Here is a 14,876-nt window from a genome sequence, read left to right on the forward strand (position 1 = left end):
ATCCATAAACACTTCATAAATCATCCAGACATTACTAAATGAAGAGATGTGATGTCTTTGCTGAACAGTAATCTACTCAAGATTTAGAGTCCCTGAAGAAATTACGGTTTATCACCGCGAGACCTGTATAAATCAAGTGGGAGGTGATGTCAACCAAACACATAACGAAACGGTTGCCATTTAATATTTAATCCCGAGCGCAGGGATTGGGGCTTCCGTATACGATGGTTTTTCCTGGATGCTGGATGCGAAAGCAGGATTAGGGAGGGCTGAATGGTGCTGCAGCACGCCCCATATAACACTAAGTATAGTGACTAGTTTGGACAGATATACTTTCGCCGGTAACCGATTGCTGTCGCTTTCACTGCGACAGGTTTGTAAAAGTATAGTGTTTGTCGTTGATAATCCTCCGAGATGGAGCGCTGGAAAGGCAGGGTAGCTCTCGTGACAGGAGCCTCGGTCGGGATTGGAGCGGCTGTTGCACGGGCACTTGTCCAACAAGGCATGAAGGTTGTCGGATGTGCCAGGAACGTGGACAAGATAGAGGTAAGATCATATTAAACTATGCTAAGTGACGAAACTACACTGTACACTCATATTTGGTAACCAACATTAGCTTGTTCTTAGGGTTGATGGAAGTACACCGCAGATCAATTTGGGATTGTTGGAGAGCTAGCTGTCTTGCTAGCCACCACCTCCAGGCTGCAAGATTACCAGCTAGCTTCTTAGCTAATAAAAACAGTGATTACATCGATGCTCTTAATGCAGATCCCAGTAGGCTACTTAATAGTGTAGTTATATATCCGACCTATGATTCAAAGTGACGAAACAAGGATAAAAGTTTAACAATTACATTACACCATGAGCTCTCCCAACAATTACACACGACAAGTACATTTGTAAAAGAAATCCTTGTAAAAATATATATTTACAGGAATCTGTTATAGACTATTCATGCTTTTGTATACTGGGCTTTTACACATAATGCTACATTATCAAATAAACAAACAGGCTTATTTGTCAACATGACATAGTCACGTACATCTTGAATATATACACATAAGATCTGAAAACTGTGGGCGGGCTATTTGTATTATTGTCTTATCTTGATTGTGCAATTGATTTAGCCCTCCCCCCATTTGCTAATCACATGGCCTCCTGTCAATCGTTAACCTTTAGATTTTAGCCCCTGTCCTTGACTTTTGCAAGACTTTACAGCAACTTAGCCTTCAGAATCAATCAGCAATTACAATATGTCAAACTAGTCCCAGGTTTACTGCAAAGGAGGGCTCAGCTTGCCTCAACTTACCACTTATAGTTTGTCTGCTGAGTAGATCATTACTATTTTCTGTGTCGTAAGTTTGGACTTTTAATATAAGGGGAATTTTCTCATAGAAAAGAATGCCTATCATTTGAGTCATGTGTTCACAGAAAACATTTCAGAAGTAGGCTGTGTACTTGGATGTACTTTTATAAACTCTGCTTTTTATACCAAGCTTTGATTTATACACACGCAAACTTATTTTGGACAAACATTTGGCCAGCCAAGAGGAAAGATGTTAGATTGTGTGGTTGAAGGAAAACCCTAGCTTTCAATGCCCCCTCTCTGAGACTGCATCAGTTGTAAGAGGCCTTTGAGAGTTGTCTGGGCTAAAACAGAGGGGACAAGGCTGGCATTGTAGCCCCTTGCCATGCTCACTGTGGACTGCAGTAGCAGGGCCAAACCGGGAATAGCGAACGTGGGGGTTCGTGAGTGTCCATCACCATGCAATTGTTCTCAACTTCCCCTCGGTGCTCTTTCACAGGAAAATACGATGATCAGTAGTAGCCTACCATTTACATATCCCCAAAGTAGTGTGCTCCGTGATGACAGACAAGACATGAAATAGGATCACTTCCATGAATGAAACCATATTGTATGTCATGCTGTAATGTCAAGCAATTTCCTGTATAATAGGAGCTTGAATGAGCTGGAGAGGGAACTTGACAGAAGTGCCTCAAAAAGGAGGGGGGGGGGGGGGAGGGGACGGCAGTGAGAGACTTGTATCGTCGCCCTGGGCTGCCTGCAGGAATTAAAGAAGGAGGGAGGGAACGAGGGGAGGGAGAGAGAGAGAGGGAGGGAATGAATTGGAATGGAATGGCAACTTCCGAGAAACCCCAACCAGAAAGCTAGCCAGATTCCAACAAACACTTGTAAAATGTTTAGGAAAAAAAACTGGCCTCTTATGTCAAAACCTACAGGAACTAGTGTACCTAAACATTTCACATTGAGATTTGTATCTGTATCCAAAGCAACATACTGTACATAGCTACCACAGATAGGACCAGTTCTACGACCATATTATTGTCACGCTTAGCTTAGCATAGCATAGCATACCATATATATCCCCCTGTGCTTATTTTGATTCTGTTTCCGGGAGAACAGGTAAAGCATAGTCACCTTGTTCCAGGTGCCCTAACTGTGATTCAATGGCTTACATAGAACATCTGTAACATCAGAATTATCTTGGTGATTAGGCGAGCAATTCAGTCAAGTGATTAAAACAAAACCTTCCGCAACACAGAGGGTGTAACACAATCCTAAACAGTTCAGTGACTGAGTCAGATCAAGTAGTACAATGCCTTTATCTCAGCTGGCCGAAGCCACGACCTGCTTTTATTGTTTTGTACACAGGCGTAGCCCCGAGTGTGTCGGGCTGCATTGTGTAACCGTATGGAGGTGGCGTACGGTCGGCTTTCAGCAGCGTTCCTGTCGGGAGGAGGGGCACCCCTGGGAGAAGGAGGAGGGCGTCTGTCATTTTATCTACGAGTGGCTGTACTTTGGGCTCAGCCAGTTCTCAGAAAATGTCGGCGGTGCATGGCATGAAGCAGGTCCCGCCCCAAGGATCACCGTGTCATCTTTGGATCTGGTGCGAAAAAGGGGAGGGGCGGGGTGGGCAAGGGAAAGACGGGTCCCAGTTTGTTTCCTCCTCGTTTCCCCTCCTCCTACCCTTTCCCCACCCCCAAAAAAATAATTAACATAGACCATCAAACTATTTGCACCGTCATTCCCTTTCGAAAAAAATGACCCGTAACAATGCCCCCCGATCCCTGCCCTCTTCTGCCATAGTGCAGTCCCTTAGCTACAGTTAATAGTTAAGGTTAGATGACAGCAGTAGTTCATTATCAGCCTGCTTCAGCCCACTACAGTAACGTTTGCCAGTGTTGTGAGAAATGTTTGTGTCCCGGGGAAAAAACTTGCTGAGATGAGAGAAGGTGGGAATGGTGTTTATTGACTCCATGGGTTGTGGAGACATCATAAGTCGAAAGCCGACCGAAGGTGTTAATGGGTAGCAATCTACCAGCTTTTCCTTGTGGAACATTGTCTATAATTCACCCTGGAGGAATGCATTTGACCCGGCGGCCAACTTTTATTTAGCTTTTTACAACACCACAGAGCCCCATAAATCAGGCCGTATTTCTTTCAATTCCCTTTTGTGATCATGTCAGTCTGTCAGCAGAGCTTTCGGGCCGGAGCATGGTCCGGATCATCCGTGGTCCTGAGCTAATGCCCGACTTAGCCATCGAGAGCCATGTTCGACAGGATTGTTGAGTCATTGCTCGTCCAGTTGGGTAGGGATTGGCTGGCCTACATTTGAGATTATAAAATTGCATTACGTCCCCCCCAAAAATCCATTAACGGCCTCAGAAAAAGTTAATCCATTTACCATTTTGGTCTGGAGTTATCCGAAAAAGTGATGTCACCTTACACAAAGAGACGCACCGGGATCGTCGGAGACGGACAAAGTGTCGTTTTCTTTGCCTGCGTTTAGAAATAGACACAGCAATGCAGATGCCCTACAATGCGTCATGCCAACGGGAATATTAGGATTCTTCACAGGCTCAAGAGGTTAAATGTGCGCCCTGGGGGGTGTAGGAACTGTACTCCATCATGACCAGGCAGACACCAAACAGAGAGTCCTCCTCTTTGGCTCAGCCTGCATGCGCTGGTAAACGTGCGCCCGGCGGATTGGGAATTCGGGTCCCGACCGGTTCATTGTGTCTGTGAGAAACTGTCACTGTGGTGCCACTGGAGTGACGTGTGCCCCCCCCCCCCCCCCCCCCTGCTTTTTTGAGGGGTTCTGGGCCGCCGGCCAGCGCACGGCTGTCGCCCAGCGAGTCATTTCCCCCCGGCAAGTTTTTTTTTTTTCATTTCCCCCCGGCAGGTGACCACTCTCTGTCTTCCACCTTTCTTAGTCTGTCTTGCTCCCCTTTGCGTATTTTCTCCTTCCACTCTTTCGTATTCTCTCTCTTTCTCTCTCTCTTTTCTCCAGTCAGTGTGTTTGCATTCACTCAGGGGGTAAAGATAATGAAACCATGAAAAAAGTGCTGGCTCTGCTTGTGACCGACCTGCACTGCAGGTATTCCATGTGATGAGTCAATTCTGTCCCAGGCTCATCTGCTCATTACTTATTCATCGACTCTTGTCTGACCCCCCTGGCGCTTTTCCACGGACTTGATTTTCCATTTTGGCCCTAAGATGATAAATCACTGCATCCGTCACCACTTTCCCATATGGAAACTGTTGCTGTGTCAAAGACAATCTCGCCTTGGCGCTTACTAAGCATCTCTCTCACGCCTTTCACTGTTTGCGATTGAGTTACCACTCAGCCAAGTTAACCATTATTTGCTCGGTAATACAAATCCTTGTGTTGCTGAGCCGCTTTGTTTGTTGTTGTTTTTTTCTTTTTTACATCCCACGCCCCCTTTACTGAAACCCTGACAATAGCTGGATCAATGACAGAGACAAGCTGCAGTGGTGCATTATGACACCTCTCCTCCTCCCCCCCCCCCCCCCCCAGCCAGCTCCACGTCCAGCTGACCGTCCATAATTACAGCCGCGTGGGCGTGGCTGCGGCGGGCTGCCTGCTCTCGTCCCCCCGCCCCCGGGATCACAGAGGTCTCGCACGGCAACGACACTCCCGATTGGTCCCGACTGCCGGCTGACCCCTGACAGCCCTCCCCCCCCTGTTCTCCCCCCCACTCTGGGCTGTCCATGCCGTGCTAGTCACCTGGAGATGCAGCGAGGGAGGCGGGGGGAGGGAGGGGAGGGAGGATAAGGAGAGACTTCCTGTCTCATCTCAGCAGGAGGGCTTGTCTGTGTTCACGCTGCGGAGCCGTCTCGGCCGTCACTGCCTGGCTGGCTTTGTCTCTCTCTCTCTCTGTGCGGCTGTATGTCTCGCCCCTTCGGGGTGCGACGGCCGTGTCCTGTTCCTCATGGCTTCGGCTGACAGTTTATTTATCTAGCCTTTCTGAAAAGCGCTCCTCTTAGGCAGTTCATATGGAAAGGGGAGAGAAAGAACACACGGGGTTAGAAGAAGCACCCTCGTTCTGCGGAGGCTGTAATCACATGGATGCCTGTGGTTCAGATGGCTGTGCGTCGGACAGACTGAATTAGGCCAGGCTGGATCACAAACACAAAGACAGGCTCGGTTCACCGAGTTCTCCGTTTCAGGGAGAGGAGGGGGATATGGATGAGGAATAGAAATATAGGCCCTCTAATTGGATTGGTCTGTATAACCGAGGCTAAATCAATGCATTGCATTGGATGCTGAATGCTTCGAGGCTTTCTACCTCCAGTGTTGGCAGCTGTGGGTATTGAGTAGGACAGTTGCGTCGAAAAGGCTTCGGAGAACATTCTGTCGTCTCCCGTCTGTAAGTGAGACCACGGTGTTCCTCGTAGTCTCGACTAACAATCCGCAATTCAGCGACTTTCTCCAATGAGATGTTCCTCCACCTAAGTGTTCCTCCACCTAAATGTTATTCAAAGGCTCCCTGCAATCAGTCCCAGCTTGATGAATTAGTTCTGAGTCAGATGTGTGTGAAGGGGAGGCCATTCACAGGGGCAGGGCTGCATGTGGCCCCTAACCAGCCCCGCTCTGCTCTCTGCTCTTGTCTTGCGTGTTAGCACCAAACACGTGGCATGCTGCACTCCTGCCTGTAGGCAGCTGTGCCCCACAGAGAATGGAGCCGCGTTCGGACTCCTGTGGAGCGTGCAGGATCCACGAACCCACTGTTACCTCACACGCTGCCGCCGGTGGTGGTGGTGGTGGAGCGTGTTTAAACACGCACGGGGCCACCAGGGTTCGCCGTGACCTTTCCGCGACCTGCCTGAACTCCTGGGAGAAGGACGGTGTCGCGCGACGTCGCATTCGGTTTGTTTACCGGGGGCGGACACGGCTGCTGCGCCGCGGCAGCTGGGTATCTCTCGCTCGCTCTGGCCAGCGAGCCCCTGCCCCCCCCTCCCCCCTGCCCCCCCCCTCCCCCCCTGCCTGCCTGCCCCCCCAAGGCTCCTGGTGACGGGCCCAGTGAGAGTGCTTGTCCCCGGCAGCCCCAGAGGCCTGGCGTGACAGCGGGAGGTGTAGGATGCATGCTTGACACACTTCAAGCCCGCGTCAGCTGCTGATATAACCTGTCACGTGAGGCTGAGGAGACAGTGTGTGTGTGTGTGTGGGGGAGGGCAGGGGGGGGGCACTGGTCCTGTGGAGAAGCTCATCACCTCCCCTCACCGACCAGGCCCAACGCAACCCTCAACGCGTTTCGTCACCAGGAGATGGACTCCCGCGCCCGAGGACGACGTCAGAGCAGACTTTTGGATTTGGGGGCAATGTCTCTTTAATTGCCCCCCAATCTTCTTCTCTAATATATGATCTGCCATATAATCGGAATAGCCTGGCTGAGACTGTCTGCCCTCTTTTTTAATCACAGGTCAAGCTCTCTTCCTGCCCACGTTCCTGCTTTGTCTCCGTAGCTCAACAGATATCCCGCCACGCCGGATGACCCGGTGTCGCGCGACACCTGGCTCCCGCCGCACCGTCCTCGACCGGGGTCACGACTGGGTCGTGGTCGCTGCCAGACTTTCGTGCCAAACATCGGTGGGCTTTCACTTGTCATCAGACGGGACGTTTGACAGTCACCGCCGCGCTTGATGTCCAAAGTCTCTCAATGGACGTTGCCTCTCGGTCGGCGTCCAGGCTTTGGTCGACTCTAGACGTCGAACGCGTGTGCGTCGTCAGAAAGCTGCGGGTGTCAAAGCGGGCGTTGGTTTCACAGGGGGGTCTTTCTAACGGGCAGTTGCTGGTTCCTCCGTGCAGCACTATCTCATAGGTGGGTAGGTATATAGTGCAATCAAGACCCGTTCGCAACTTGACCTTTGGACCGTTCTCGATGGAAAGTGTGTTCCCGTAGTTCTCGTTTCCTGGGCAGAGCTTCCTCCTTCGTTGTACATCCTTTTATACAGCCTCCAATCGGCCTTGCCCATACACGATCTGATAGCGATGTTCACTGTCTATTTGACCCCGAGTTGTCCCTTTTTTGTAATCTTTTTTTCCGTGTTCACGCGAGTGGAAGATTACATGAGCAGAAAGCTGGCCTAGATGAAATGTGTATTCTGGAGAAAAAAATCTCGGCTACATTTCCTAAACCCGAAACATATCAAGACTGTTACGCTGTGGTGGAGAGAGGGTGGACCTTGTTCCAGTTGGACTCCCTCCGCTTTGAACCGCACCTCTCTCATTCAAACACACACACGCACTCACACACGTGTTGCGAGCCCCTTACTACTTATCTTTTGTCTTTTTCTTTTCAAATCTGCGGTTTCCTCATGTCCTTGAATCCTTCCTTCCCCGTAGTCCCTCCCCCTCCCCCCTTTCACCCTCCCTCTTTTTGAGCGCGACACCGCGGGCCTCAGTCAGCGACACCGCGGGCCTCAGTCAGCGACACCACGGGCCTCAGTCAGCGACACTGCGGGCCTCAGTCAGCGACACCACGGGCCTCAGTCAGCGACACTGCGGGCCTCAGTCAGCGACACCACGGGCCTCAGTCAGCAACACCGCGGGCCTCAGTCACCGACACCGCGGGCCTCAGTCAGCGACACTGCGGGCCTCAGTCAGCGACACCACGGGCCTCAGTCAGCGACACCGCGGGCCTCAGTCACCGACACCGCGGGCCTCAGTCACCGACACTGCGGGCCTCAGTCAGCGACACCGCGGGCCTCAGTCATTTAGGATGACAAATCCAGCGTGACAGGCCCGATTGCATTGTGCGGTACAGGTGCTCCGGAGAAGATGGGACAGGAAGGAGTGGGCTGACAACTGAAATATATTGCGCTCATGGCAAGACCGTTCAGTCTGAACTCCTTATCGACGCGCTAGCACGACGGCTTCTCTCCGAAAATGAGCTGTGAGGCACACGAGCCCCTCGATAAATAACGCCTGTGGTATCTCCGAGCTCCTTCTAGTTAACCTGAGACCATTCCGGAACACTCCCTCGCTCATAGCGGCATCCATTGGCTCCCTGCTCACTAACGTCCCAGAGTCCCAGACGTCTTAACACGGCCATAGGACTTAACCTATTCCAAATAGGAATAGCAAATCTCCATTTTAACACCCCAGTAAGAACCAGGGCAACGGTTCACTGAGTCCTGTTTGAATGCCTGGATGAATATCGTGAATGTGGCGCCGGTGAACAGAGGTGGGCAGTAATGCCTCCTATATAGCTGACCTTACATAAGAGCCCGCTGCAGGGGTTATATAGACCATGTGTGTGCGTGCCTGCCCGCATGTTTTCCGCCCTTGCGTGTGCGTGCACGTCGCATGTCGCTTTGCACACAACACACTGATCTATAAGCCAATGGCTTTTTTTGTTGTTGTTGCTATACTGTGGATCACTAACTGGTGCTCGTAGCTAGGCAGCCTGTTAGCCTGTTTCTGCATCACTGAGTCCCACTGAGGTTGATTCCACCTGCAGAACAGCGTTCCTCTGCTTCTCTCTCTCTCTCTCTGTGTCTGTCTCTCTCTCTCTGTCTCTCTCTCTCTGTGTCTCTCTCTCTCTCTGTGTTTCTCGCTCTCCCTGTCCTCACATGTCAGGCCGTACTTATGTAAACTCTGAGAACGAAGCCTGTGGCCTCGAGATGCAGACCTATTTGTGTGCCCCCGCCTGAGAGATGGGCTTAGAGCTGGTTTCTTGGCTCATAGCTGCTCAAGAGGGAATAGACATCATGTGTTTTCTGAGTGATGACACGGCCGAGGCCCCGGTGACCCCGGGGTACGGTTTCAGAGAGGACCCACACTGCTCACTCGGGAGGTCAGCCCTCAATGTCAGTTTTCGTGCGTGGGAGACCGCAATGGATCCATGATGACATTTACAGTAGCCATTTTCCGGATGTTGCCGTTTGGTTGTAGCATCGTTTTTATTTGTATTTTTTTTTACTGGATTGCATGGGCTTCATTTTTATGCTATGACCTTCACAAAGAAGCAGTAGGCCAATTCTAAAGTGGGACCGATAGGTTAACCTAGTTCCGACGTGAGGCTACGCCGTAGTGTCATGTTTGTTGAAGGGCTAGGTAAAGCCCCGTGTTTTGTTGTGGATGCTTGTGTGGAGCAGCTTTAGGTGCATTGTGTCCGTGCCACAGCATTCCCCCCGTGCCAGGATTGCAGTATTGGCCAGCGTATGACCTCACCAGCGTATGAGCCTCTGCCAGCCCCCCCCCACACACACAGCAAGACTCCCTGTTCCTGGCTCCTGGTCTCAGCCAGTCTCAGCCAGTCTCCGTTGTGGCTCTAGTCACGGAGCAATAGTCCACTCTTAGTTCATTCCCTTGCTCTCACAAAGGGACTCCGGGCCCAGCCTCCCATTCACGCCGGGCCTTTTCTCTGGCCGAGGCGGGGCTTTCTCTTGCTCTGTTTGGCAATGCTGACCCATGGCGCCCCTACCCGCCCGGTGTCTGCTCCCACCCTGATCCCCTGAGGGCTTGGCATGGATGGATGATGAGGGAGGGAGGGGGGGAGGGAGGGAGGGAGGGGGGGGGGGGGTCTTGGATGCTGGACTAGCGACCCTCCTTGAGACTTGCACTCCTCTTGCACTTGAACCATTGCACTGGAAATGAACATTCTATATTAACGGACATTTTTTTTTTTGACCTGATAAAACAACGAGTCAGTGCCTAAACAAGGTTACAATTCACAGAGCCCTTTAATCCCGAATCTTCACTTCACGTAATGTTCTTCTCTGTAGATAATCCTGATTAAACGGTGTTGGGTAAATTCAGTTCAAACCTCTCCGGTTCTGCAACAGTAGGCACATTTGTAGTACATGGTAGTGAGCCATTAGATAAGTCTTAACCTATGTGTGTGACTTATGAGTGTGTCTGTGTGTGTCCATGTTTGTTCATGCGCCAAGACACCAGGCCGACTCAGCGGCTCTGTCCTCAGCAGCACTAATCATCCTCGTCCCAAATTCCCTGGCCCGGCGTAGGTGAGGCAGAGAGAGAGAGAGAGAGAGAGAGCCACGCAGTCCTTGGCATCACTTCCTGCCAGTACCACCATCCCCCCCCCCCGTGTGTCTGACTGCAGTCCCCAGACTGATCATGTGACGGGCGCAGCTGTGCCCGCTAGGGGGATCTGTGTCGAGTCACATCAGAGGCCCGGTCCCGTAAAAACCCGGCTGACCTGGTTGTGGTTCAGCCTGCTGCAGGATGGAACCCTCCGGGCCTCAGTGGAGGAGCGAGGGGTCAAAGGTCACACACCGCTAATCAAGGCGTGATTGAGGTCATCGGTGTTATTTCCTAGACTTTGATAGTTCACGTCAGGCATGATGGATTGTGATTGAGGGTTGTTGGGGCCAGGAAGGTTGCCTGACACCAGCAAGGCTTGTTCTGGCCTCGTGCTGTACTTAACTGTTGGAACAGCGCTCGCTTTGCTTGTGTCTGCGGCGAATGTAAAAATAGAAACTGTAATGTGTTTTAATGATTTAAACAACATTAGAAACGGTTGCAAATAGAGTGCCAAGAATGGGCAGGTCTGCACTAGCCGTCCATTCTGTTGTGGCGCGTTTCCATTATTGATTTGCAGCCACATTTTTTTTCAGCTAGGTCTATCGGTGAATGGGAAGGGGCAGTTTTTTTTCTAACTTGTCAAATCACCCTGATGCTGGACTGTTCTGTGACACACTTCCATTGAAGGCAGACTCATCTACCCTCCATGCCAAATGAAAAGGCTTTGCCTGTCTTGGTTTTCTTACTAGCCAGGTGTGAACCTTTTCCTTGAAACAAAACGGATGCAGTCGTTCTTGGAAAACGTTTAAGTTGCGAGTTGTTGCGAAGTTGCCAGTTGGGACGTCTTAAAAAGACGTGCGTTAAACGTTTCCCTGAACTGAGGAGGACTCGAGAATTCCGGCTGGCACTTGGAACACCCACCTCAGTTTACGACAGGACCCTTCCTCAAGCACACCTCCAGACAAACACGTGTGTTTTTTGTTGTGTGTTCCTCAGACAAACAAGTGTGTTATTTTGTGTTCCTCAGACAAACAAGTGTGTTTTTTGTTGTGTGTTCCTCAGACAAACACGTGTAATTTGTTTGTGTTCCACAGACAAACAGGTGTGTTATTTTGTGTTCCTCAGACAAACACGTGTGTTTCCCTGTCTTCCTTCCGTGTGTGCAGAAGCTGGCAGCCGAGTGCCAGAGTGCGGGCTACAGCGGCACGCTCATCCCCTACAAGTGCGACCTGTCCAACGAGGAGGAGATCCTGTCCATGTTCTCGGCCATCAAGACGCTGCACCAGGGCGTGGACGTGTGCATCAACAACGCGGGCCTGGCTCACGACGAGCCCCTGCTCAGCGGCAAGACCGACGGCTGGAGGAACATGATTGATGTGAGCTCGCTCTCGCGCGCGCGCATTCGCACACAATGTCGACGTTGTTTTGGGGGGCGGGTACCGTGCACACTCTGTCTTTCTCTCTCACACAGACACACACACACAGTCATGTCAATGTTGTCCTTTTTAGTGGCTACCATTCTCTCTCTCACACACACACACACACACAGTGGAGCTGTTTCATTGGCCGCGAGACGAGGCTTGGTACGGTGCACAGAGGCTCACTCTAGGCATCCTGGATTTGGCCCCTTCCATTGTTTAATGTCCCTTTTTAACAGTTTGATTCATTGAGCTTTTGACCCATTCAAGCCCCCCCCCCCCCCCCCCCCCCCCCCCCCCTTCCCTCGCTCAGAAACTCCATCCCTCGCGAGCTGGAACATGTCTAACGCCTATCCATCTGTTGCCATGGAGGCCAAAATGAATGTGTTCGCGGGTGTATTTTTAGCCTGAGTAATCTGGACACTGACCTTGTTCAGTCCCCCCCCCCCTCTACCTAGCCGCTGTTAGGCTTTAACCTGCCGCCTTTGAAAGTCACTGTGGGAGAGGTGAGAAGATAGAGGAGATTGTCAGACTCCACTGTTGACACTGCTCCAGTTAGGTTTTAGCGTTTGTCAATCACACTCGACAGTAATGATAAGCAAAAGAGTTGTGCCCCGTTCGTTGTGAACAGACACTGAATGTTATGTTGTGGCGAGGCCAACATCGAACTCTTCCGTTGGTCGTTTACGCGTCCTCCAAGGCGGGTGGTGTTGATCTGTGCTTGTTGTCCCTCCAGGTGAACGTCCTAGCCCTGTCCATCTGCACGCGGGAGGCCTATCAGTCCATGAAGGAGAGGAACGTCGACGACGGGCACATCATCAACATTAATAGGTATCGAGATCAGAAACGCCGCAATCCTCGGTGTGGAGCGGAAGGCAGGTTTCGAATACCAGCGATACCGCAGACGTATCGCAGTTTGGGTTTATCTTCATCTCCCATGCAATGTCTTAATCTCTCTCTCTCTCTCTCTCTCTCTGCTCCTCTCTCTGTCTGCTCCTCTATCTCTCTCTCTGTTCCTCTCTCTCTCTCTCTCTCTCTCTCTGCTCCTCTCTCTCTCTCTCTGCTCCTCTCTCTCTCTGCTCCTCTCTCTCACTGTCTACCTTAGTATGGGCGGACACAGAATGGTACCCAGTGCAGACGAGCACTTCTACTGTGCCACCAAGTATGCGGTGACGGCTCTAACCGAGGGACTACGGCAAGAGCTACGACAAGCCAAGACCCACATCAGAGCCACTGTCAGTGCCAGCTCTCGTGTGTGCATGTGTGCCGTGTGGGCGTATTGCGTGGGGGGTATGGTGTATGTGTGTGTGTGTGTGTGTGTGTGTGTGTGTGTGTGTGTGTGTGTGTAAACAAAGATAACTAACTCGTTTCCGTTGGAACTCCTTTTTGGCAGAGTATATCGCCCGGGATAGTGGAGACCGAGTTTGCATTCCGGCACCACAACAGTGACCCGGAGAAGGCTGCAGCGGTGTACGAGAGTATAAAAGTACGTCTGACGCAGGGGCCCCCCCAGCACGAGTGGATTTTTGTCCTCCCCTAAACGCGAATGAGCTACGAGTTGACAATCGGTGATGGGTTCCTTCTCCGCCCCCCCCCCCCCCCCCCCCCTCTCTCTCTCCACAGTGTTTAAAAGCGGAAGACATAGCCAGCGCGGTCACATACGTCCTCAGCGCATCTCCTCATGTGCAGGCGAGTCATGCTCCCAGTCCCCTCTGTCAACATTAGCCTCTCCGAGTCAACACTCGAGAGCCAAGCTTGTTGGTACAATGGCACCCGCTCAATAGGATTGGAACCGAAAACCTGATGAGTTTTAGGACCATGCGCGGAACCTCTGTTTGTTAAACCCCCCCCTTGTGTGCGTTGCAGATTGGCGATGTGCAGATGAGGCCGGTGGAACAGGTGTCTTAGCAACGGAGTGAGAAGCAGTCGGCGGTGCACGCAGAAGCAGCGGAAACGGTGTCTCCCTAGCGACCCCTGCCGGGCAACAAGAACAACAACAACTATAGTTGGACTGGCTGTGGAGGAATGTGGATGAGGGGGGATCTGTGTACAGATCTGTGCGTGTGTGTGGGGGGGGTGGGGGGGGGGGGTTCTCAGGTGTGAGGAAACGAGGAGGGAGGGCACTTCTTAACCACTACTCAATTACTACTGAGTGCTGCAACGTGATCTTTGCTGTACTTGCTCAGCCTTGTTGAAACAATGCGACTGCAAACCAGGAGAGGGGGGGGAGGTTGCTCCTGTACCTTGCGGTCGTCTGCACGACCGTCACCTCGGAGGGAAGAGGATGCCATCATTTTCTTGTCTTTCTTTTCTTTGGTAGGTCATATCACATATCTGTTTGTAATGAGAGAACACTGCTGTTCATAAATGTAACAATGATACTTATGGTATTCTTTTTTTTTAAATATATATATATATACATATACGTATTTTAACAATGATTACATCGGTGGGATGTGGTTTAATACACTGTACCCTGACTAATAGATAATGCTCAGTCCATTCTACCATCTGTACTTCTGTTTTAACACTGAGTTGGCATGGATCAGGTTTACGAAAGGTTTTTTCCAAACCCACATCAACCACCAATTCAGTCAGTATGAGGGGACAGCCACAAGCACGATTCTGTTATCCCTTCCCTGTCAAGCAAATGTATTTCCCCCACTCCATAAAAATATCCTGTGTGATTTTAAACGGCTTTGTACTTTAGAAAGAGGTATGAAGGCAACACTTGCATCCTGTGTAGAGGTGACTAACTCTTGAGTGCGCTTGTATACTCTCCCCAAGTGTGTACTTACATGATAAAGTAGATATTTCTCAATAAATGAATAAGAATTGCCTCTTGTCATTCTTAGTGACCTCCTCTGATGTTCTGGGTGTTGAGTGGTACACTTGACAGGTGTTGTTCACCTTCTGTGGTGACACAGCGAAACACACCCATTGGACTTTGAGCAACTCGGGTTTCTTTAATCTTCGTTCCCACGTTGCGACACCATGAGATTTAGCATGTCATCCTTCCCAGTCAAAAAGAAAAACCTTGTTAAAATGCTGACCTATTTGATTGACAATAATTGTGTAATCTTCATGTGGGATTTACAGAAAGTTGTTGGTCAGATTACAGTATAAGATAAGCAGGGTGTCAAGT

At 50.8% G+C, this 14,876-nt stretch overlaps 1 protein-coding gene across 1 annotated transcript; it reads left to right on the plus strand.

Annotated features, from left to right (window-relative positions):
• Nucleotides 1–173: 173 nt before the first annotated feature.
• Nucleotides 174–14,579, plus strand: dhrs11a (dehydrogenase/reductase 11a). Its single transcript, XM_047020760.1, has 7 exons — nucleotides 174–546; nucleotides 11,480–11,689; nucleotides 12,468–12,562; nucleotides 12,837–12,966; nucleotides 13,125–13,217; nucleotides 13,355–13,420; nucleotides 13,598–14,579. The coding sequence occupies exons 1-7, from the start codon at nucleotides 415–417 to the stop codon at nucleotides 13,637–13,639; spliced, it is 768 nt and encodes a 255-aa protein (XP_046876716.1). The 5' UTR covers nucleotides 174–414; the 3' UTR covers nucleotides 13,640–14,579.
• Nucleotides 14,580–14,876: the final 297 nt, after the last annotated feature.

Source organism: Hypomesus transpacificus, chromosome 5 (assembly GCF_021917145.1).
Source record: "Hypomesus transpacificus isolate Combined female chromosome 5, fHypTra1, whole genome shotgun sequence".
Lineage (NCBI taxonomy): Eukaryota > Metazoa > Chordata > Actinopteri > Osmeriformes > Osmeridae > Hypomesus > Hypomesus transpacificus.

Bases quoted from the DNA above. Each gene is read 5' to 3' on its own strand.
- dhrs11a (XM_047020760.1), top strand. From the start codon at position 415: ATGGAGCGCTGGAAAGGCAGGGTAGCTCTCGTGACAGGAGCCTCGGTC. The intron at 11,690-12,467 runs GTGAGCTCGCTC...TTGTCCCTCCAG, and splicing joins GCTGGAGGAACATGATTGAT to GTGAACGTCCTAGCCCTGTC. The intron at 13,421-13,597 runs GCGAGTCATGCT...TGTGCGTTGCAG, and splicing joins GCGCATCTCCTCATGTGCAG to ATTGGCGATGTGCAGATGAG.